Source organism: Seriola aureovittata, chromosome 9 (assembly GCF_021018895.1).
Source record: "Seriola aureovittata isolate HTS-2021-v1 ecotype China chromosome 9, ASM2101889v1, whole genome shotgun sequence".
Classification (NCBI taxonomy): domain Eukaryota; kingdom Metazoa; phylum Chordata; class Actinopteri; order Carangiformes; family Carangidae; genus Seriola; species Seriola aureovittata.
In genome coordinates this window covers 20,935,769-20,959,507 of record NC_079372.1, presented here as the reverse complement: position 1 = coordinate 20,959,507, position 23,739 = coordinate 20,935,769, and the positions used below count along the sequence as shown (strand labels likewise).

At 40.7% G+C, this 23,739-nt stretch overlaps 1 protein-coding gene across 1 annotated transcript in view; it reads left to right on the top strand.

Annotated features, from left to right (window-relative positions):
- Window positions 1-23,739, top strand: part of nphp4 (nephronophthisis 4) — a 163,856-nt gene that overhangs the window by 14,981 nt on the left and 125,136 nt on the right. The window contains 5 exon segments of the mRNA XM_056385157.1: window positions 7,173-7,342; window positions 7,720-7,784; window positions 19,248-19,397; window positions 23,074-23,115; window positions 23,118-23,209. Coding sequence (XP_056241132.1) covers window positions 7,173-7,342; window positions 7,720-7,784; window positions 19,248-19,397; window positions 23,074-23,115; window positions 23,118-23,209 — 519 coding nt within the window.

Genomic DNA, 23,739 nt, shown 5'->3' with positions numbered 1-23,739 from the left:
TTTGGCTGATAGATCAGCTCTTCCCTGTCCTCCACCTGTTCTCTCTCTCTTTTTTCTTCTCTGTTTTGTCCTTACGACATAAACTTTGATATTAAACCACTTTTCTTTTCTTTTAACTCCAGCCACATTGCACACCTCGGGGGACACAGCATGCACTGCCTCTTTTAATGCTGCCCAGGACTCGTTCCTTCACCAGTCACACAGGTGATGGGAAAGAACACCTTTTACTGCCTTCAACTTCTCAATCAGCTCCATTACACCGCTTCCCCTTTTTTTCAGTTGTCATGCTCGAGTTTCAGTGGCTGCCTCCTCCACTGTTACATCTTTGATCCAGCTGAATGGACTCACTTGTACAGCATACAGAGGCTCAGGTGTGTGTTATAGTATGTAGAGGTTCAGGTGTGTGTTATGGTAAGTTGAAGGATGCCCCGATCATTTCTAAAAGAATCCAAATTTATCAGCTACTCATTAAAAAATAAAAGTGTTGGCAGGTTCTGCAGACATAATAGTGAATGAGACACTTTGTGCCTTAGATACAATAAAATGGTATGAATAATGGATCATGACATTCTGACTGTGGAGGTATTTAAACAATAGATGAGGAAGCCAAAGTGTATTTCTTCACAGGTCCAATCGTTCCCTAGTAACTAAGACCCAACCAGGGACCACAGTAACTTGATAAATCAGACAAATGGCCATTTTGTCATTAGTCATTTTGGTGGCTGACATACATGTGTCCTGTCGATGTAAATTTGAATTGAAACAGAAGCGGTTAGCAGTTGTTAAGAGCAGTTATTAGGCCAGGAACACACTGTCTGTGTGGCGTGTGCGTGGTGGCTGTGGAACGTCTTAGTTTTCATTTGGATGCCCATGTTAATGGGTGAGAGCGGACACACTAACTATGTGACTTGTGTGTCTCACGCCACACGGCTGCGTCGCTTCATCTAGAAAATTTGCCTCTCGCAGTGTTTTCACATGTGACGCGTCTTGTGGCAAAGATGTACAGGAAAAAACCAAACTTCATACCAGCAACATCACAGAAAACTCACACCTCCACTATAGTTTTTATGTCTAGTCTGAATCTGAATATGATACAGACATGAAATAATATAGATATATTTTCTTAACCATTTTAGCAGCTGCATGTGGAGACAGTGATGTTTTAGTGGCGTTTTCTGTCAAAAGTAAATCAGAAATGAATTTATATTGAAGAGAAATCCAACATTCCAGTAACGTGTAAACTCTATGTAGAGAGGTAGATCTGCAGTAACGCAGCAGAGACGCAGCTGGTGTGAACACATGTGTGCTTCTCCGTAGCAGGTCAGTGACGGCAGCCGCCACGCACACAACGCACACGCAATGCACACGCAATGCAGGCAGTGTGTCCCTACAATTTATACTGTTCAAAGAAATCTAGGATTTAAAAGCTGTTACTTTGGTTTGTTGACTGTAGCCGTGTTGATCCCATTCACACTTATCACCTGAGGTCAAGCTAGGACTGAGGCTGGGCTTGGTCCAAATTATATTTAGACTATTCTGCCAGTCTCATTTAGACTGCATCTGACTGTCCTGGGGTCTTTTTGGATCAGGTCTCTTTTTGGGTCAGTTTCACGTCGGGTCCAGATATTTATTTGATCCTATGATGACCGCTCGTTGTAAGTCCATTTGATTCAACTGTCACACACATGCATACCGTCATTTTCTCTGCCTCTCTATCATCTCTCATCTCTCCTGTGCTGGTGACAGTCATAGGATTTCACAGCGAGAGGATCTGTGATGCTGATACCCCCTGGTTCCGTGCCTGTCAAATGACTTACTGTATCTCTTGCTTCCTCTTCCTCTCTCTCTCTCTCTCTCCCTCTCTCCCTCTCTCTCTCTCTCTCCTCCACCTTAAGGCGTTGGCTCTGCTGCCAAAACTAGTTTCAGAGCATTACAGCCAAGAATCTTCCCGAGTGCATCGCTTAGCTTCATATGACTTCACGAGCTCAGGCAACAAAGAGCAGTTACACAGTAGCAGCTCAGAGTTACAGTATAGGTGCACTTATATAATGCATTAAAGCCTGATGGTGTATTGATGTGCGTTTACTCATCTTAGCTACATGTACAATGTGAATAACTAAGACAGGCATGCAGACATGGGGAGCAGGTCTATTATCTAAGTCCCAGGTAGCCGACTATAGTGCTTCCAGCCTCCCAGCCAGAGCGTCGGCTAAATGGAAATGCCCTGTTTTCTTTTTTGTTGGGAAACCTCCAGGGGCCGAACAACAGGGCCCTGTCAATTACACTCCTGTTGCTTCGGACCTCTCTATGCAAAACCAATGCTCATTTGCAGCCTCTTTGTTTTGTGAGATGCCTGTGATTCCTCCGTCAGTGCTTGCCCAGTTGCCCACAAGTCGAGCATTTGAATGTCCACCTCGAGGGGGCAGGAAGAATTAGCTTCGGCTTTTACACACTATGAGAATAATAATTGCATGTTTAGCACCAACCGCCATGAATTCATTGCACAATCTTTTGTTGAAACTGGAGTACAGTTTTTGTTCAATAATCATCTTGTCACAAAATGTGGCACAGTTTAGTACGATTGAGCATTAGAGCCACAATCAGGAAAAAAAAAGAAATTTTGAAATTTTGAGACTAAAATCATAATATTTGAAGAAAAGAAGTCTTAACATTACAAGAATAAAGTCGCAAAATTGCGACAGCTGCTGTTTGTCTGTCCAACATTAGAATACTCTTCGCAATCTTTTCAATGTCCTGATGATGATGATGATGATGATGATGATGAGCCAAAAGATTAAGTATCTCCTTATTTGAGAAACCTCTGCTAAAATAGAACTTCACATGATGCTCCACGTTCCTCATTTATTTTAACGTTTGTAAAATTACAACTTTATTCCTGCAATATTATGACTTTTTTCTCGAAATTTAGGATTTCTTTTTACCTCAATGTGGCCTTAATACTCCGTGAGAGAAGATGTAGAGATGCAGCTCAACAGCTTTACAATAAAAAAACAAATTGTACAATATTTTCATTTAAGAAGGACAATGAAAATAGACAATAGAGGGACAGGAGATGATGAAATATGTAAAAGAAAATAAAAACAAACAAAAAGTTTTCCATAGTTTTGGAGCAGAGTTTAAAAAAAAAGCTGCACTGCCAGTTTTCTTGTGTGTAAAACTGTGTGTATTTAAAAGCCTGGCAGTAAAGGATCTGAGAACTCATGAAGGATTATAGAACGACAGAGAATCTGCGATGTTGGCCTATCGCAAACCGTTAAGAGCTTTAAAAACATGTAAAAAGGACCTTACAATCTATTCTAAAAGATACTGGGAGTCAGTGAAGTGAAGCTAAAACCGGGATAATATGATCTCTCTTCCTTATTTTGGTTAAAAGTCCAGCAACACAGTTCTGAATGAACTGAATTGACTGCTTTGGAAGACCAATAAAAAGACCATTTGAAAGAAAAGCATGAATACGTTTTTCAGCATCTTTATGGAATAAAAACGGTTGTACTTTGGCAATATTTCTCAAGTGATGAAAAGCCGTTTTGGTCATCTTCTTTAATTGTAACTCAAAGTCTCAAATAACGCCCAGGCCTCTTCCTGTTTTCTTTTATTTGGTTCTCTGTTACCCTCACAGGGGTCTTAGCAGAATCCCCACAAGCTGCAGACATGCTGGTTGTTGATGGTGACCGTGACGTGAAGCTACTGATGATGTTTTAATGTCACCCCGTCGCTGCTCGTCCCTCTTTACTCAAACTGTGGAGGGGAGAATCAATTACTGCTTTGTTGACAGTCGCTGTGGAGTATAACCTCTCATTAAGTCCGACATATGCTTCCAATGAGGCTGTTTTCTCAATGATGTCTCCCGCTGCTCCGGTGACGTTCGGGAAGGAGCGAGCTCTCATGACATCGCCTTAACGTTAAGTTGTGTTGCTGTTGTAATGGTACAAGTCTGAAGCTTTGCTCAGACAAACTGAGGCGAATTTAAATGCAAATGCAAATCATAATTTCTTGATTAACTCAGACATTTGCATATAAAAAGTTAGTTATGTAAAAATATCCAAAACTCGACTGATGTCTGTGCCTCATTTCCTACTAGTACAAAACACTTCAGTGCATTCGTTCCTTATTTGCAGTATTACCACTACCCCCCACAACGATACGCATTGAAGACGAGTAAACGGAGGACACGGTGTGATATTAAAAGTTTACAACTTTATTTCTTCCTTGTGTTTTGATTCACATTTTCAAAATGAAACTAAAAACTGAATGTAACCGAATCTGACACAGTAGGTGCTGCTGCAGAGGATTCCCCCACAGCTCCTGTGTATGACGCTGTCATCAGGGTTCATTCAGTGTTTTTATTCAATCAGAGAGAATGCATTGAGGATCAAGAACTCTTTTACAAATGTGCATTACCAGTTGATCTTTAAAGAATCTGCAACACTGCCTTGTACTTGGGGTTGTGTGAGTCACAGATTTTTTTAGCCTATAGGACATATTTACTTGATTTTCTCTGGAAAAAGGCAAAGCATGTCCATTGGTTTGTACAGCTACATATTTGATATATTTATTATATTGCATCTTTAGAATTGATAATATAATAAAGTGACTACACATACAAGAAGGATAGAACTACGCGGCGGTAATTCCAGTTATTTATTTTATTTATTTATCATTTATTTTGTCAGGAAGGTCCAGGGAATCTTTGCAGGACAAATAGTTTCATATAAAAAAACAACAACTTCACATTGAAACACATACAATACATAAAAGCAAGATAAGGGAAACGGTAAAAGTAGAGAGGATATAAGTGAAGGATTATGTAAAACAGCAACATGTTTCCTTTAGGGCAGTTGGTAAAAGATCTTTAAGTATTCAAAGAGGGAAGTGCTGCTAAGGTAAAGCTCATTCCATGCCCAGGGTGCATAAAAGGACTAAGCAGTTTTACTAAGTACTGAGTGCAGCCTGAAGATGTTTGGTGCAGTAAGTTGACTATGACACCCAACTTTGTCAATACCTGTGAAGCACCATCATGCTCCGAAACAGGATCTAAACAACACAGGGAATCAGGACGGAGAAAGATATGAAAAAAGCGTGGAAAAATTGTACAAATCAGGTCTTTATCAGTGGTGAGTGCAGGTAAAAAAAAATATTTATTCAGAACACTTGACAGTATTTTATCCACATTTCAGCTCGTCTGTCTCAAAATATTCAAAACCAGTCGTGGCTGTTCTCTTCAGCATCGAGTACGTCCTTCTGTAAATCTGAATTATTGCAAATCGAGGAAAGGAGATATTTGGTCCACAGGGACTGTGTTATTTATTTATTTATTTTTATTTTTTTGCAGGAGATTGGACTTGAATCAATTTGGAGGTGTATCAAAGCAGCGAGGCAGATGAAAAAGGAATTCTTCCTTTGAATTGGAAATCTATCATGAACAATGTCCACGTTTTGATTGCTCCGAGACGAGGGACTACATCTTTGACCACAATGCAAATTCTACATTATTACAGGGGGACGAAATTTGGGTGAACATGACAGAAAATATAGACCCCACCCCCCACCCCCCACCACCACGAACACTCCTAAGCTCATTTATATGGCTTGGGATAGGTTCAAGAGAAGTTCATTCAAAGATGAGGCTTTGATTTGGGAGTTAAGGTTGGAGGGAAATAAATAAATAAACCAATTGAGAGTAAAGTTTTCAGCCCATGAATACTGAATGACATGCAGGATATTTTTACTCTATCAGCTCAGCCAGTGTTTGGTTCTGCAAGACTATCTGTGTGAACTCCAGCTCAGCAAACATAGAGTAAATGCTCAGTACCTGAAAAACTGTGCATTACCTTCATTGAGAAATGAGCCACATGTCGGATTAGGACGGATGAATTTCATCAAAAGTTTCCATTGAAAGCTCAGTGATGAAAATTTTCCCCCAGAAATTCAGAGCCTCGGTTCCCAGACACTGTTACTCATCCCATGTCGACAGAGCCATGAACAGAAAGGCGTTGATGCTGAATCACTTCCAGCAGGACACTTGCATCCTAACACACACACAAGTTTGTGAGCCACGATGTTTTTGTGAACCCCGATGTCCTTGTCAGTGAGGCAAAGTCCAACGGACATATGAAAACAAGCGAGCAGACAAATAGCTAAATCAAACCATGGCTAGACGACTATCTTTGCCTCCCAGGTTTTCCATTTGTATTCAGCAGTGTTTGTATTTGGAAAAGTAGTAATTTAAACTCACCGTGCCCGGAGATAAAAGACTGATGTTGCCGAAATGGGAATGCCTCTGAGGTTTTGAATTTGAATATATGGCTCTGTTGTGGCTGATAGCTGGGTCTAAAGACGAACAGGCCATGGCACAGTGGGCTGGGAGAAATTGGCTCTGTATTTCAAGGTAGCTCATGTCTACTTAAGTCATTTTTTTTCCTGTCGACACCGTCATGTTCTTCTTTATTGTTTTGAGAAATAACAGGCTTTATTGTGCTGGATCACAGAGAATTTGTGGGTCTCTTTAACATATTCAGGCCTTTGTGCATGTAAATCAGTGTGGCTCTGCTGTAGGTAGGCTATTATTTCCAATTTAAATGGTAGATCAGCGGCTGGAAACAATGGCACCTACCTGGCACGGACTACAGACAGGCTTCCCGAAAGGCTCGACTGTCTTCCTGTGAACTTGTGTGAAAATAGCGAGGTCAGACCCCGTTTGTAATCCCAAAGAGTCTCCTCAACAGGGGGACATACTGTACCTCCTTGAATGTCCTCACCAGTCAGGTGTTCCTGTGAACCCTGGATGTTTCGCTTATTCCTTATAGAGACTTCCAATATGGAGATTGACCACAGGAGTTCATAAAAAGTGTGTGTCCCCATAATATTACTTATGGTTGTAATATATTTACAAAAAGCTTTGGAACAAGACTAGCATTATTGAACGAGTAACTGGTCATTACTAGTGGGCAGATAGTTAAAGTAGATCTAGTTCAGCTTTTAGGTTAATCGCTAACTTGTTAATTTGCTTTAAATGATTGTTTTTACCCGCCAATACCACAATTTACCATTTGATTCAACTACAAGTTAAAATCATTACTCTCTTCAATTCTCTGCAGGGACTCTCACAAGGTCTTGTCGTCTTTCTTCATGCCATGTTTATGCTTCCTTAGGTCCTGTACTTCCATACGTCTCTGCGGTTGCCCAGCACGGTGGTGGTCCTGGAGCTGGTGGCGTTGTCACCCAGGCCAGACGGCTCCCAGCAGGCCGTGGGCCGAGGCTTCGCAGTCCTGGAGCTTTTTATCAACAGGCCAGATGCTCAGGCTGCTGATGGGGACAGAAGGTGATTAGCCCATTCCTAATTACAGCAGTCAGGGATTAATGATGTTTCGCATGAGGAGATGGTTGAAGGACAGGTGTAGCTGTAGTGGGGGGATTACTCCTTGACTATCAACCAGGGACTGTCATCTTGTTTGGTCTTACATAGATATACCTGCTAAGCTTTAGCAATAAAGTGTAACAGAGATATAGCCGTTATAACTGTCCATCTTTTTAGTATATGCATGCAGAACTACTGTTGTGTGTAAGACAGTGGTCAGGAGGTAGTTTGGTTAAGAGGAACTGGTTTTAGACACTAGAGTGAAATTCTAGCAGAATGTTGTTTTGTGGCGCTCCATTCATTCATCCAGTCAGTCGTTCAGGTTGATTTCAATTTCCTAGGCTGGATCTACACCATGGATCACCGAGAAGCCTTCTCCACCCCCTGCTGAGAGACACAGCTAACTGTAAGAAACCTTTTATTTTTCTTACATACTATGGTTTTCAAGTATTTATCAGGTTTAGTCACACTGTGTGTTAGGGCAGGAAAGCTGACAGAGCTGCAGTACATGTGGGTTTATCAGCATTTTATTTCCAGGCCAGTAACGCTGGGAATACACTTCCTGCGTTGCATGAGTCGCTGTGTGTCAATATGACATCGACGGGACGCAAACATAGGTGAGACACCGAATGTCTACATCATGTGACGCAGCGGCGAGGTGTGACACCTGTGTCCACTCTAACCTGCCACAATGGTAACCAAGACGTTCCACGGCCACGGTGCACATGACTCACATCCAGTGTGTTCCTCGCCTGAGGCTACCTGTGTTTTCATGAAGTGACACTCACACACACACCTGTATCTGTGCACATGACACTGTTGTCATATTTTTTTTTTACCATGTCATAGAGACTCACAAACATATCATACAGTCTGAATGGATTATGTCATCAGCTTTAACCTTCGGAGACTGTGATCCATGAAGGTGGACTCATATAACTTATCAGTATTTACACATTAAGCTAAATGATAAAGTATCAAATACAAAGTGAAATCAAAAGTCACAGCTTAGGGGAACAAGATGTGACTTTGTCCAGCTGCCATGTAAGGTCGGTTGAGGCACACACCACCTTCCCCTTCACAGCTGGTTTGAAGTGAAAGTATTCGCAAGCAGCCAGGCTAAACGTATTATTGACCCTGAAGTTCTCCATGTTTTCTTCTAAGGTTGGTTTTATTTTTTCACTTTTTACCTTTGACAACTTGGGACTCAACCTGCACAAAGTCTCTTCAGAAAGAAAATAGCTCAGAGTGATTTTAAAGATTGTTGCTCACTTGCTCACTCTTTCATTCGCAGCGATTACAGATACAGTAGGTAACAAAGAAAGTTATTACTCATGATTGAATGAATAGATAAAACTGCAGCTCTCTGCTGAAGGTCGAGATTCCTGACTATGTGTGAGAGTCGTTTTTGGGGGGAATTCACAACCATCGACTGGATTATCTCTGAGTATTAGACCAACATCAGTTTAGACTTTTAGAACAAATCTTCTTGAATTATTGAGTTTGCTACTGAAGGTCCGGGTTGGTCTAGATATGTCCTCACTTGGCCTAAAACCAAGACTATGAATTACAAAATACTTTAGTGCCTCACAGTATGAATAACACTGTGCCCAGTGAGAGCAAGAGTTCCTGTCTTGGCTATCATGTCACATGAATATTAGAAAACCGTCTCTCAAACGGACTCTTATGCGCGCTGAATTATTAACTACATGCCTGTTGTTTAGCGGAATCTTGCTTTTCTGTTTGATGAGCCGTACCGCTGCCACTCTCTCTCTCTCTGCTGCTGCTGCTCTTTTATGGTCAGAAGCCTCTTTTCATTTCATCACATCACTTTTTATTCTCATCCACTGTGACAGGGACACACAGTCCCTGTATCTGCTGCTTGATGTGAAGCACTCTGAGTGTGAATTTTTCTGCAGTGAAACAAGTATCTAAAAACTGTTTTGTGCTACAGTGAAATGAGTACATTTCCTCATAGTGGTCATTCACGTCTGATTGTGTGAAGGAATTATAATGAGAAAACACGCCCCGGAGGCTGACTTTTTTTTATTTTTATTCTTTATTCATTACAAATTCCACATTATTCAGTTTCCCCCGACTTTGTTTTTGACAATACTGTGGCTCCAGATAAGAATTATATTTTCATTATTTCTTGATGTGTTGCAAATGAAGTTAAGGTCAGAAGTTGAATTGAATAAAAGTGAGTAAATTTAAACTATAAATTGCTGTATTTCACAAATGCCTACCATATTAAAGCGACGGCAGGCATCACACCCCATCATCATTACGATGGAGTGTGCTTCCTCACAGACCTGAAACAAGCTGCTGGCTCAAGGCGCAGATAGAAACACACATGCTGTTCTGTTTGTACTGCACTGGGTGTCTGCGCACATGGATGGGCTCACACATGTTTCATCAGCATGTGTGGTCCATGCAGCTCATCGTGAACATAAGTAGATGATAAACTGCGCATCCTGTAGCCACTTGGTTTCTGAAACACTTTTCTGTGATTCCTCACGTTTGGGGATTCAAATTATTCTCTGTAGAGGCGGCGATCTATTGAAATCGGACATGTTGTTTCTGTAGGTTTAAATTATTTATATCACGACTCTCTATCACAACTAAACAAAATGTAATTTAAGCTCCTTCACCACTTGGCAAAAAACCCACTACGACCCGCTAACATCTGCCTTTTGTTGGCAATGGAAAAGGGAACAATCGGCATTCACACCCGGGTCAAATGACTGCACAAACTCTGTAAACACACCTGTCACCTGTCCAGCACGGTGCTGTTAAACCAGAAACACCATGGCTACACAGCGCATGGAGATGAAAGAGTGAAGCAGCAACCCAGAAATAAGTAAAAAAAAAAAAACACAATCACCGATCACTTCTCACACGGAGGCGCTGATACTTCAGGACAGATCTGTTTTACCAGTTTGCTAACAGCTCCTTCTTTCTCCACTGTGTCTGTATGTGTGCTCTGTGATAAGTATTTGTGTTGACATCGCTCCAGAAAGACAAACTCGACTGGCAGTGGAAAAGGGGCCAATCAGCTTTTATCAGCGGGTTTATCTGTATTTAAAAAATCCGCTCATACCTGTCACATCACAGTGACATCACAGCAGCAAAATAACACATAAAACACACAAGTAAACACATGACTTTGACCAGTTATAGGTGATGGTGCACTGTGTGGGGTGGTGAATGGCATTCTCAACATATGGCTTTTTGTTCACGATGTGGCCGTATAGCCCCAGAGAATGCCTGCTTTGATTTCTGTGTTCAGGCTTTCATATCGCTGGTCTAACTGGTAGAATGATTTGTTTTTAGGTGTTTTTAAGGGATTTAATTACCAAAGAGCCTTTTGGCTGAACTAGCTGCTAACATAACCTGAGTGCAGGCCTTATCTGAGCCCCAGTGAACTCGGCTTTCTGTCCTCATTCCCTGCAGTATTCCCTGACTGACTCTTGTGTCATCCGCCGTGCACCGAGCACAGTTTCATTTCATTTAGGTTCACAGATAGAGACAGACACTAGAAACTAAACCACAATAACTTCAGAGTGAAGGTTATTATTCAGGGTCCTTCAAAACTTTGGCTTTGCATTTGCATCCATGCCTCTGCACCCCCTCTCCCTTCTTTGCTGCCTACCCTCAGGCTCATATTATGTATTATTACCCACCCGTTGTTTCAGGTACTGCAGAGATCCAAACACTGCACAGTCGCTTAAAAAGCTCAGAGACAGGGTTTTAAAACTCTGGTACAAAGTGGTAACAGTTCCTTCACAGAGTAATCTACCGGTAATCTGGTATTAACATGATCTTAAAAGCCCCACAGTTTGTCTGAGGCGGCCTTATATAGCTTGAGAGGAGAAGGAGCACTTTTCTCTGAGGCTCTGCCTTTTGATTTGATGGTTTGGGAAACTTTAAATCATATTACAACATTTGTGGAAAGAAGCGGATATAGACTGACAGGCTATAGCATAATAATATCTGTCGTCTTGTGTCTCCGACGCCTTAAACCTTCAGTTGCGTCTGAATGCATCCTTAACACTGTGTACTCTGTGCACATACTGTACCAACTTTCCTGATGAGAGCAAACAAACCTCGGTCCTGCCATTTACACAATGGAGCTTGTTTCCTGTTCCAATGCCAGCAATTGTGCTCCGTCCCCAGGAATAACCAGGTTGGGTCAGCATCCTCTCCGCTGTGTGTGAAACGTGGTCTTTGTCTTTACACTCCACTGAGGATTGCTTGCCGCATCACAACATGGAGCAAAAAGTTGATGGAATGAAAACAGGGTCAGAGAGGAGACTTCATGCTTTGCCACCACATGGAAAGTAGTTTTATGCAACATTTTGCATGGAGAATATGTTCAGTGGATTCCCCCCCACAGGGGAAAATAAAGACAGATAAACACTTCATCCTTAACCCTCACTCTTGTCTGTGGGAACTGGAGCTCAGATGTCAGTGAATTCAAGTTGGCAAGCGCCACTTGCTGCATCGATCACATCCTATCAGCGTTGTCATGTGCATTTATTGGTTGGTTGACAGAGAACGATGGGAAATAATTCAAGGGACATGAGATTTGACAGTTGTTGACAGTCGAATTCCAACTCAGGACGCTGTGGTCACATGTTATGCACCTGAAAATGCTGTTGGTGGATTCATTTAATACAACATATCTAACTCTGTTTTAAGGAGATACCGTTTCTTGTTGTACAGCATATTAGGATCACACAGTTTCTTTAAGATTTTGACCTGCAGGGGGCGCTAGATGAAAAGTTAGGGGCTCATAAAAGCCATAAAAGTTTCTCCTGACATGTTTTAAACTCTGTAAAAACCATCTGCTCAGATTCATATTTTGGTTTTCACACATAAAAAGTGAAAAAACAAAACAAAAATTGGGTTTACTCTTACTTCCTCATTGAGAAACCTGAATCAGGTCTTGAGCCCCGCCCACCACCTGCTGGCTCCAGGTGGACAGGTGAAAGAGCAGAGAGTATAAAGATGGTTAGAGGAAGAAACATCAGAGAGACTCAGCCACATGTTTGAGCCTCAGTCAGACCCAGACTCAGAGGAGGATTCTGTTGAGACCAGAACCAGAGACTAGCAGATGTATCAGAACTGTTAGCATCTTTTATTGGTTTATGTTGTTTGTTAGCTTGTAACTGGCGGTGGCTGGCATAGTGTTAGCAGTTGTGCTAATGCTAACTCTCTCTCTCTCTGCGCTGACAAGGTTTCAGGTGTATTTAGCCCCGCCCCCCGTCCCCACCAGCTGACAGGATTGGTTCCTTAGGTTTGTGACATATGAAACCCTGAATCTGTGTTTATGAGACTGTCATTGGTTCACTGCAATTCAAGGTGGAAACACTGAGTCATGGTGTTGATGATTATTTCACTCATCATATGTCTTATATTATATAAAAACAGCAGCTCTTTACTCACCAGTCTGGACAAAAGGTTGTGAGTTCAGCATCAAACTTCACTCACCACTCTGCTTCTTCTGTCGCTTCAGACAAAGCTTTAGAAGCCAGTAAGTGAATGAAGGCTTTGCTGCATAGCGCACTGCAGTAAGAGTAAGAAAATAGTACCCCACTTTTCTGAATTGAGAATCAATCAAGAATCAATTCTTAACTGAGCGGTGACACTGAGAAATGAATCCAGCTGTGAGACTCAGAGATTCTCATGCGTACAGGGGCGGGCAAGTGGAGAGGAATTCAGAGATATACTAACACGTTTGTTGACAGGAAGAAAAATACAGAATAATGGCAGACTTATTCTTCAGAACAGTTATGTAAAACATTTGCCACTTAAAGGCACAGAACTGTATGTGAGGAGAAGCCAAGACTCCCATTTACACGCCGATCAACAGAGTGTTTATACAGAGGGAGAAGTTTTGATTTATCTTCCATGATTCTGCCACAACAGAATCTGTAGATTTACAACAACTGTTCCAGATTTGACAACGGGCCTTTTGGAAACGTAACGCATTGCTAAATAGCGCCACTGCCAGGCTATGAGCATGTTTCCCTGAGTTAACGTGTGTGTGTGTGTGTGTGTGTGTGTGTGTGTGTGTGTGTGTGTGTGTGTGTGTGTGTGTGTCTGTGTGTCTGTGTGTCTGTGTGTCTGTGTGTCTGTGTGTCTGTGTGCGCAGTGTGCGCAGTGTGTGTACGTAGATCTAATTGGTTGCCAGACCTGGAGCAGGGTATATGTATATATTGGTGGCTGCCAAACAATATGTATTTCTGTGTTCTACTGCCTCACCAGGCTCTCTGCCACTGGCTGAGTAACACACACAAACACACAGACACACACACACTTCCTTCTCTCGGGTAAAGACACATGAATATATAAAGAAGAGGAAGAATGGAGGCAGAACTAGAGGCTTTGTCCAGTACAGCCTTTTTTAAAGAGTGGTCCACGGAGTAAATGTATTAAATTATGTTTTAAATTTAGTGTTTTTCAATCTGTCTGGGTGACCATGAAACCTACTTGTCAGTAGTGTATATGTGTTGTTTTCCATATTAAATCAACTCATGTAAATTCAAACATTATTAAGCCTATATGACTACGGCTGTGTTGCAGTGTTGTTCACTGTAACCGACCATTTACAGTTTATGTTTTACGATTTTGGTCATAAATGATCAGCGTGACATTCAAAAGGAAAGGCGGATGAAGCTAACAGTTAGTCCTTCACTGGGATTGTGCTAAATTTCCCCAGTTATCAGCCTGTTAACTATCAAACAGAGAGCAGTTAGTCTCCGGTTCGATTCCCAACTGGTTGGACTTTTTGTGGCGTGTCATTCCCCCGTGTTTCCTGCCTCTCTTCACTGTCTTTTAGTGGTTAAGTGGTCTGTAAAAGTTTGAGAAACACCGGTTTAGTAGGAAACATGATGGGATGATACTGCAGGTGACGGTGCGCGTTAGTACTCATAACACTAACTATGTTGATAACGAGAAAACATACAACCACCGGGCTAATTAAAAACAGTGGTGCAGTTAAAAGCAAGAAAAACACAAGCTGGTTCATGGCTCTGGATAAACAGACGTTCACAGGACATGGTTTTTTATCAGGGCTATACAAATGCAACTGGTCTTGTTTGACCTCAAGCAGGCAGTTAGAAATTAGGTTAAACATGGGTTTAACCTATGTAATACAAGTTGGACTAAAAGGGAAAAACATCAGTGGAGAAAAACCTGAATGCAGAAATATCAGTTGGAGTTGGTCTGAATCCTAACAGAAAAAGGAGCCGTGAAAATACAGACAAAAGAAATAGATGTGGTGGCGGCAGAGAAGTCAAAACGTCTCTATTTTCCAAAGCTGGAGTCGAGGTCAAGAGGCAGGAAATGGGGAATAAGGAGGGACGACAGATGAGGGGAAGTTGCCTTGGGGCCTTTGAAAGTCTTAAAGGATGTTAGGCGAAAAATAAGAGGAGGAAACAAGCATGAAGGGAAGCAGTGAGCTCATTGGCTTGATCTGAGCTTCTCAACCAACTGGGAGAAAAGGGGAAGGAGAAGAGGGAGGAGAAAATGGAGTGAGAAGGACGGAGGGCTCCTCTGGGGCCCTCTTAGTGTGACGAGAGGACAAACAGATGGCACATTGTGTTCACATTAACATATCTTAATTTGAAGCAGCACCACAATGCATTAATTTATTGCTTATGTCTGTGTGCGGGGGACATGAAGGTAAAGCCATGACAAATTTCATCCCTGATAAACCAAAAAGCCTCTTTGTGGCTAAGATAAAGATGTTTGCCAGTGTCTTCCCTGCATATCTGTCTCTGAGGCATCCCACAGAGGTGTTTGTTTTCACCACCCACGCCAAGCTTTATTGCTGTTTGGGTGAACTTCAAATTTCCAACAAATAAAGTTAAACAACACTTCTTCCCCTGTTGTGGCTTGTGCACCTGTACTCGTACCTCTGCTTTATAACGGTGGCCGACAAAAGCAACCACGCTGCAGCGGCCCAGAACACTTCCATTAGAGAAACGAGCTGCAAATTCAGAAACGATGCACGAAAGTACAAAACAAATACAACAACGGAAACGTGCTGCAGAAGGCAAGAACAAGAACATGAACAACAAACACGCTGCAAATACAGACAAAAACACACAAACCCCAAAACAAATGCAACAGAAAAAACGCTGCAGATCCAGACAACAACACTGCAGAGCTCCAGGCCTCTAGGGGGAGCTCTAAGTGGAGCTCCCATAGACTGTAGATAAGCTAATGCTAACACTTGCTACTTATAGCTTAGAGCTCCCCCTAGAGGCCTGACGCTCTTCCATTTAGCTGTCTGGAAACGCAGCGTTTCTTCTGTTGCATTTGTTTTGGCAGTTTGTGTGTTTTTGTTTTTGCATTCTTGACGACTTCATTGACAATTAATTCTGCATTTTTTTAATGTTTAATTGGAATTTGTAAGCCTTTCTATTACTGACTCATTTACCACAATATTGAGTCTAACTATATCTAGTTTTTGAAAACCTTTTTTTAGGGAAATTTATTTTTTTCTGGAAAAATTTCCACCACCAACAATAACAGCTTATTTGAACCAGACGATGTATGAAAAAGTGTGTTGGTATCAGCATCTCTGAATTTACATGCAGAAGGACCAAAGTAGCGATTGCTCGGTACCAAACATAGAAACAAACGAATCTTGCAAGTCACCACTTCAAATCCCTTCACTCGTACCTAAGTTGGCAGTAAAACCCTTTCTCAAAAATCACCCATCTCATCTTTATGTCTTTCTTCTTTCCAACTCAACCTTCTCCCAGAACCACTGCCTCTGTTTGTCTGATGCTGAGCCATTTTTTTTTTTTTTTTTTTTGGGTTTTTCCCCTCACTTCCTTAGTTTCACATCTCTTGCCAAGCTGCTGCTCAACTGACTCTGAGGTACCACTCCAATGCTGTAAGGAAATTTTGGGGTCGTTTTCTAATCTATGCACAGCATCTGACTGAAACCCAAGCTTGATGCATAATGAATAACAAGAAATAAATGATGAAAAAGTTGCCGACACCTGGGCACCATCTGTGTCAAGAAAGTTCTATGTTTGATTCCTCCCTCTTTTTCTCTCCCTTCACACCCACCCTACTTTTTTTATTTTTATTTTTTTTATGTGTTTCATGGTAAGAAACACCTTTTCAATGAAAGCTGCTGTCGCCACTGAAAATGTTTGTTGAAGCTGAGCTGCAACCTCAGAGATTTCCCCAAACCATTTTGCCTTTTTTTTTTTGGCTTTAGACGTAAGTAGACGTTTTTTTTTAAAGCGAGTTAACTGTTAGAGAGAGTTGGAGTTAAAGGGGCTGGCTGGGTTGAGCCGTGGACAGGGAGGGGGAGGGGAACACAGTCATATACTCTATCATCTTCTTTCCTTCTCAGTCCCTTTCATTGACTTTACAGATAAAGGCGCTGGCTCTGCCCTGAGAATAGATGAAAGCTGTCTACAATACGAATTCCTGTGAACACATTATCTTTGCCTAATTTCATTGTTTTATTTGATTGGAAAAGAGCAACTTTATTCACAGAACCCTCCTTCTGTGCAGATGCAGTTTATTTCAAATAGATCATCATTAAACCTTTTTTCTTTTTCAGTCGTACCACACAGCTGATCCATGTTGATCTCTTTGCTATTTCTCTGCTTTTATCACAAACGTTTTACCTCTGTGCCTCTTAAAACAGCGTAGTATCTTAAATATTTTAGTGAAAGATTTTTGTCTTAAACTGAATTCATTGTGAGGCTGCCATTGGGTGATATCTGAATAGATTGGTTTCTTCCTCACAAAAGTCTGAACCTGAATGTCTGTACCTCAGGTGTTAAACTTATTTTTTTTTTTTTTCCTCCTGGGCAAAGTTTGTAAGGAAGTCAGAACTAGAAGAAAATGCAGTGATGTTTTAGAAGCTGAAACGTACGGTTTATTGCGTCTGTGTGGATTCCATTCAGCAGTTTTTCTCAGAACTGTGAAGGTGATGGTTTTCTGCTAAATACACTCCAACGAACATGGACAGTAATGCACATGATATTTTTAATGTTTGGGTGTGTACGATATTTTATAGAGTTTGTGATTTAACTTCAACGTGGACCTGAAGATCAGGGGAGCTCTTTTAGCTCCTGGGGAAATATCTCCATCTATAGGTTGCCCAACTACTAGTGGAGCTTGGCGCAAAATGTGATGGTTTCATTTTCAGCCTCTTAAGTTTGGGCTAAACCCAGAATCTTTACAATGTCTGGCTCCGCCTCTGAATCTCATCATCATGGAGTCAGTCTGGGAGACCCTAAATCCACAGAAGAACTGTGGCAAATTCCCTAAGATGCTTGGAACAAGCACGTTTGTTTTAGTTTTTTTCTGTTTACTGCACTTTTAAGATAAATAAAAACGTATATATATATATATATATATATATATATACATACAGTATATAAATATATAAACAGCATTCAGCAGTGAATTTATTGAGATTGGCAACAGTCTTGATCTTTTTAGACAAACACAACTGTTACAACAGTCAAAACAGTTTCAGATTCAGGATCCATATGTAGATTTTCCGATTTGCCACTGTTATAGTTATGGTTGTTTAAGTTTGGGCAACTAAAACTACTTGCTTGAAATTCAGGAAAGTTGGTGGGAGACAAGATGGGAACAATGGTGTCAAAATAGGATGGTTTTTGCATCTTTGCATCTGTTTCCTCTTGTAAAGCCTCCAATAACAAGCATAAAGGTGTAATGTTTCCTGTAGGTCCTACACGGGACGCACCGTACTCGACTCGAAATCTAATCAACTTTGAGGAAAAACTGTTTTTGCTACTGTACTTGAAATGTTTGTTTCCTGCTGGTGAAAAGATGTTTTTTCTACATCATCTGATTGTTGGTGCTCAGATAGCAGTAAAAAAATTAGCTCCTGTGTAATTTCTCTTGGTGTGGTTGCCATGGTTACATTAAACCACATGTGTTAATGTCTTTATGTAGGTCTGTACTTTTAGTTTGAATACCTTTCCTCTGGACTGTTTCTACAGAACTGCTGCCGTGTGTGTGTCTGTGTGTCTGTGTGTCTGTGTGTCTGTGTGTGTGTGTGTGTGTGTGTGTGTGTGTGTGTGTGTGTGTGTAAAACGACCATAAGCTGTTATCGTCATGCAGCTGTTTACTGTGATAATTATGAACCCATCAGTCAAATGCTCCCATTTCATTATCTATAACGACTCACCTTCAGATTGTCCACTGTCGACTCGTTGAAACAGCCTATGGTAGCGAACGCGGCTTCCTGTATTGATTGTCACTGATGCCGTTGAAGGTACAATCATTAACCCTGTCAGAGTGAAAGATTGCGACGCCGTTCAGGCTTGAAGGAAGCCAACATACGCGGCGCATCAGACACCACATTGCTCACCTTCCAAATGGCCTGCGCTTTGTGTCGATGGTAGGAATCACGGGTCGTCACTTGTCACTGGATGACCTGCTTGAAGGATGACGACGTCTACCTCATTGCTCATACCTTCTGCCCCGTCTACGCCGCAGTGCCCTTCCGATGGAGTGCGTTTTCCAAGCAGAATGGTTGTCATTTCGGTTTTGCCCAGGAAAACGATGCTCGCTCTGTAATGGGACATTGCACCTAGGTCACCAGCAGCCAAATGGAATATTGAAAAATGGAAGTGTTTGCGTGTTGGGTGTCATGCTGTCAGGTGACTCGCTGCTTTCGGGGAAATATTAGACTCTGACGCGCCAGGTAGATGGATGACATTTCTGTGTCTGGACAAGGAATGATGGCGGGGTGGAAACATCATATCCGACCCATTTGTATTTAGAGGAGCAGTTGAAATGAAATGCACGATGAGATATTCTACATACATATGTTTTATGTCTCTTCTTGCAGACAGCAGTCTCCTCAAAACTATTGATGGTTCCCATTTGGACTGTGTGGTCAAAAGACATCCTGCGCTGGTTTCCATGATGCACCTCCTCCCAGAGAACGTCCTCGTCTCTGGAGATGAGAACATCCCCGGGCTTGCAGCTTCTCCGACAGGTAAACTTCACATCACGAAGAATGAACAACACATTATTATATCATAAATGATAAATGATCTGGATAAGACAAAACTTCTCAACAACAGGAAAATGTGTTAAAGTCGGTTCTGACATCAGGTCGATAAAATAACACAGTGTTTATGAATTCAAAATGTCTTCCTTCTGATTAGTTGGTGGCCCTGTTATTCTCATTAAGGTTATTTAAACACATATGAGAAATAGTGATAGAAAACTGGCCAGAATTACTGCGAAAAAATGGTTGAAAATGGCGAGAAAATGGTAAAAGTGTGTTGAGCCGTGAGTGAAAAATAAATGTTTTATAATCCACATGAGCCAGGTTTTTAGTCCGCGTCTCTCCTGTAATGTTCACTCACCTCCAGCTCTTTCTGCAGACTTTACAGGCCTTATTGCCCATGTTCCACATTTTCCCTCCATTTCTTTGCCTTTTTTGGCTCAAATTGCAGCATGAATGCACAAGACACAACACATTTTAGGGCATTTTACTTTCTGTTAGCGTGTAGCCTGCTGCCCTTTCACTTGTTCCTTCAGTGTGTGCTGCAAGACCAAACAATCTTCCTGTGTTGGACTTTGACATATGTGAGGTGTCTGTTCCCGTCCTGACTCTGTGTTTACTGCACAACAACAACAACAACAACAACAACAACAACAACATCTGACAAGGTGGAAAATGATATGATGGTACTTCTACCGTTCCGTTCCTCCGATCCAATCTGATCTGATGGCAACCTTTAAACAAAGGAACTGAATGATAAATTACTTCATGTGAAACAACAAAATAAAAAATGATTAAAACTCAAGACATTAAGGAGCTATTTGTACATTTTTTCTATTGCTACATAGCTAACGTTAGCATTAACAGCTGTTTTCCTCCCTGTCTAGAGGAAACGTTCCATCTCAGCATCAAACTTCATTACTTTACTCACCAATATCTGTCTCCAGAGGTGGAGAGACGCACCACTGTTGATTCTTGTCTCCATCACGTCGTTTTTTCTTCGACTCACTGTAGCCTCCAGTCGGACCCGAGGACGTGTCATAACCTCTCATCTTGTAAACATGACGACGGAGGAACCGAAGCTAAATAGTTTATGATAAAAAAGGAACTGAAGAACTTGAAAAATTGAAGGACAATTGAAATGGCGGCAAAACGGATGGATAAATAATACTTTATACAACTGGAAATAAAAAATATAAAAGATATAAGACAAATACTTTTATTTTTTATCTGAAACTAAATAAAATTAATAATATATGACAAGTCTGGGCATCAAAAGGACTACAAACACATTCACAAATATTTAATAAGACTTGGAGGCCACATCAACTAAATTAGTCACAGCTGTGTCAAATTTCTATAAATATTTACAAATCAGAAACTTTTTATTAAAAAAGAGGACGCAACCAAGAACTCCCTCTAACAATATTCATGATGAACAATTATAGAGTTTTCATTGAAAATATACACAAGATTCTTTATTACACCAAAAATACAATCAAAATGTACATTATGAATTAAATCAGACTGTGGAGGAGAATCACCCACGTTCACTTTTACTGTCCAATAGCAATTCATTGCAATCTCTATTATGAGCTCACGTTATAGACAGACACCTTAACCGGATACTGAACCAATGACAAGGAACCTGCTCCACCTTGATCCAGAAACTGGAAGTCAAAAGTAAAATAAAGTTGAAAAAACAAACAAAAAAATAAACAAAGGAAATTAGACATGGGAACAGTAAATGAATCAGAAATCAAGAGATTTACAAGACAGTGGAATAAATGGACTAAATACATGAGGATCATTGTTTTTATATATGTATAAATATATATATAATAATATAATATATATAAATATGTATTAATATTAATATGTTTTGTTTATTTATTTATTATGTTTGTTTCCTACAAGTATGTGCATGCACATGTATTTTAGTACGTGTATGTGTATATGCTGCAAAAGTCATTGTACACATATAAATGTATGTATGTGTGTATAATTAAATTCAATTAACTAATTGCTTTAATTGAAAATTGACACTTTTTTGTCGATTTTCATTCCGTTTAACAGTAAGAAATACAAATATTATTGTAACAAAACTATATGTAAGCAAATGTATTTTCATGTTTTATGTCTCCAGCTGTCAAAATCACAAACCAGACAATCAACACTTAATATTTAATATTGGCCTTTTTTTGAAACTTAGTTCCATCAGAAGTTGAAAAGTCTGCAGTACTTAGAAAGTAAGTTTCTAAGGGGAAATGTAATGAAGTCTGACAGTGCAGAGCTATAATCATTGGGAGTCAGTGGGAGGTATGGTAGCAGGCTAATCCTCTTCATGTTCTGGGGCTGTGAGCAGCGGAGACCTAAGCTGCCTTTTAAGACCACAGCCACCGGCTTGATATTCACGCTGCATTCAGAACAGCCCCAGTCTGCGCTCCAGAGACAAGGGCTGCAATGAAACGCTTGATGGCTACATTACTCTTGACGAGATTACAATCACACTGGCTATTTTCTCTTTGCTGTGTCTGAAAGGGCCGATTGTGGACTTCACAGGCTTTCCCACTTCATCCATTGGCTGAGATGCTTTCTTCAGTCGATTCTGATTTAATTTACGCCGAGTATCCAAATGGAAACGGTTTTTGTTGTTTGACACGAGCACTGGTATCTCTCTCTGTGGAATAAATATTCCAGTGATTGGCATTAGGCTGCTCACCACAAATCAATGGCGCAGTTATTTAGATGGAGCTGCTGTCTCTCAGAAAAGTTCTAATCAAATATATTCATAATCAAAGTGCTGCCAAAAAAATGGGGTGTGTTTGTTTCATCATCCAGCTGGATAGAAATCTCCACGAAGGGAGTCAGAAATATGACAATGAACGATGCTTCATAGAATATATTATTTCGTGTGGTTTTGATACGTAGCAGTTTACAGCGTTACAGTGTTTGTTTGTTTGTTTGTTTGTTTACATCCTCCCTGCCACTCATTCACATCCCGTATTCTTTCACTCTCCGCTACCTGACGCTTTGTTAAGATAGCAGCTAAAACATGAACCCCCTGAACCAGCAGCCGACAGACTCACACACTCAGCTGCTACTCTGTGCAAAATAAAAACAAGACTGAAGTCAAGGTTGAGGGATCAACATAAATTCTACGGGCATGCAACATTCGAAGCGGAGCGTCTCTGGAGTCCAGGGTGAGGCAGATAGATTAATAAGTAAAACTGCCATGAAACAGCAAGTGTTTGTGGAAACTAACCCTTTGGCTCTTAACCGAGGAGAGTTCAGCTCACTTTGTAAGATAACACACACACATAAGGAATCAGCAGCACGGCTGTAACACAGCATCAAACCATGTGTTTTCCACACGACTGCTTTCTTTTAGTTTTCCAGAACTTTTGGGATGCAATTATACAGTTTTTTGTGGATGACGGGCGATGTTAGGCAACTGGCTCGCAAATAGGAATATAGTTGTTTCACATATTTATTATGGTAGATTGTGGTTTTTAGTTGGGTTTTTTTTTTTCTTTTACTGAGCTGAAAACAGAATGAACAAACCAGAGGAAGAGGAAACTGGAAATGCTCTAACTCTAATATTAGTGTGTAAATGTCATGACATGCTGATAGTTTGATGCTGTGTTTGTGCCGTCACCAGGAGATGCTCTGCTGAGGCCTCAGCTGCTCAAGATGCTGCCCTTCACCTGAACAGACTGACCGTCTCCCTCCAGCCGTCCCTGGAGAAGTTCGAGAGTCAGCTGCTGCAGCTGATCAATGCTGACTGCCATAACACAGTAAGACCTGGCTTGCACTTATACTTTATTTTACTTTATTTTTTTTATACCGAGAAGTCAACTACAGATACAGGGTGAGGGCAAAATCTGAATCAGAATCAGAACCTGGTTTATTACCAAGTAGGTTTTCAACTTCTGAGGATGTTTTGGTGCATGACAATAAATATAATACGGAGAAAAGAAATATAAACATAGATGAAACAAGTTCGGCAGGTCAAATAACTTAAATATTTAAGCTATTTTTACTTTTGACTTCCAGTTTCTGAATTAAGGTGGAGCAGGTTCCTTGTGATCTCATACCGACATGCTTGAATATATTTTGGTTCAGGTCAAGTTTTAAATATTTTCATAATAGAGATTGCAATCAATTGCTATTGGACAGTAAAAGTAGAAAAAATTAACAATAAGATAAAATATATACAATAAAAATGTTAAGAAATGTTATAGAAAATCTAAATATAAACAATACAAATATATAAGCTGTGCAAAATGAATTGAAATATACACACTTATAAAGCAAATATGTCTTT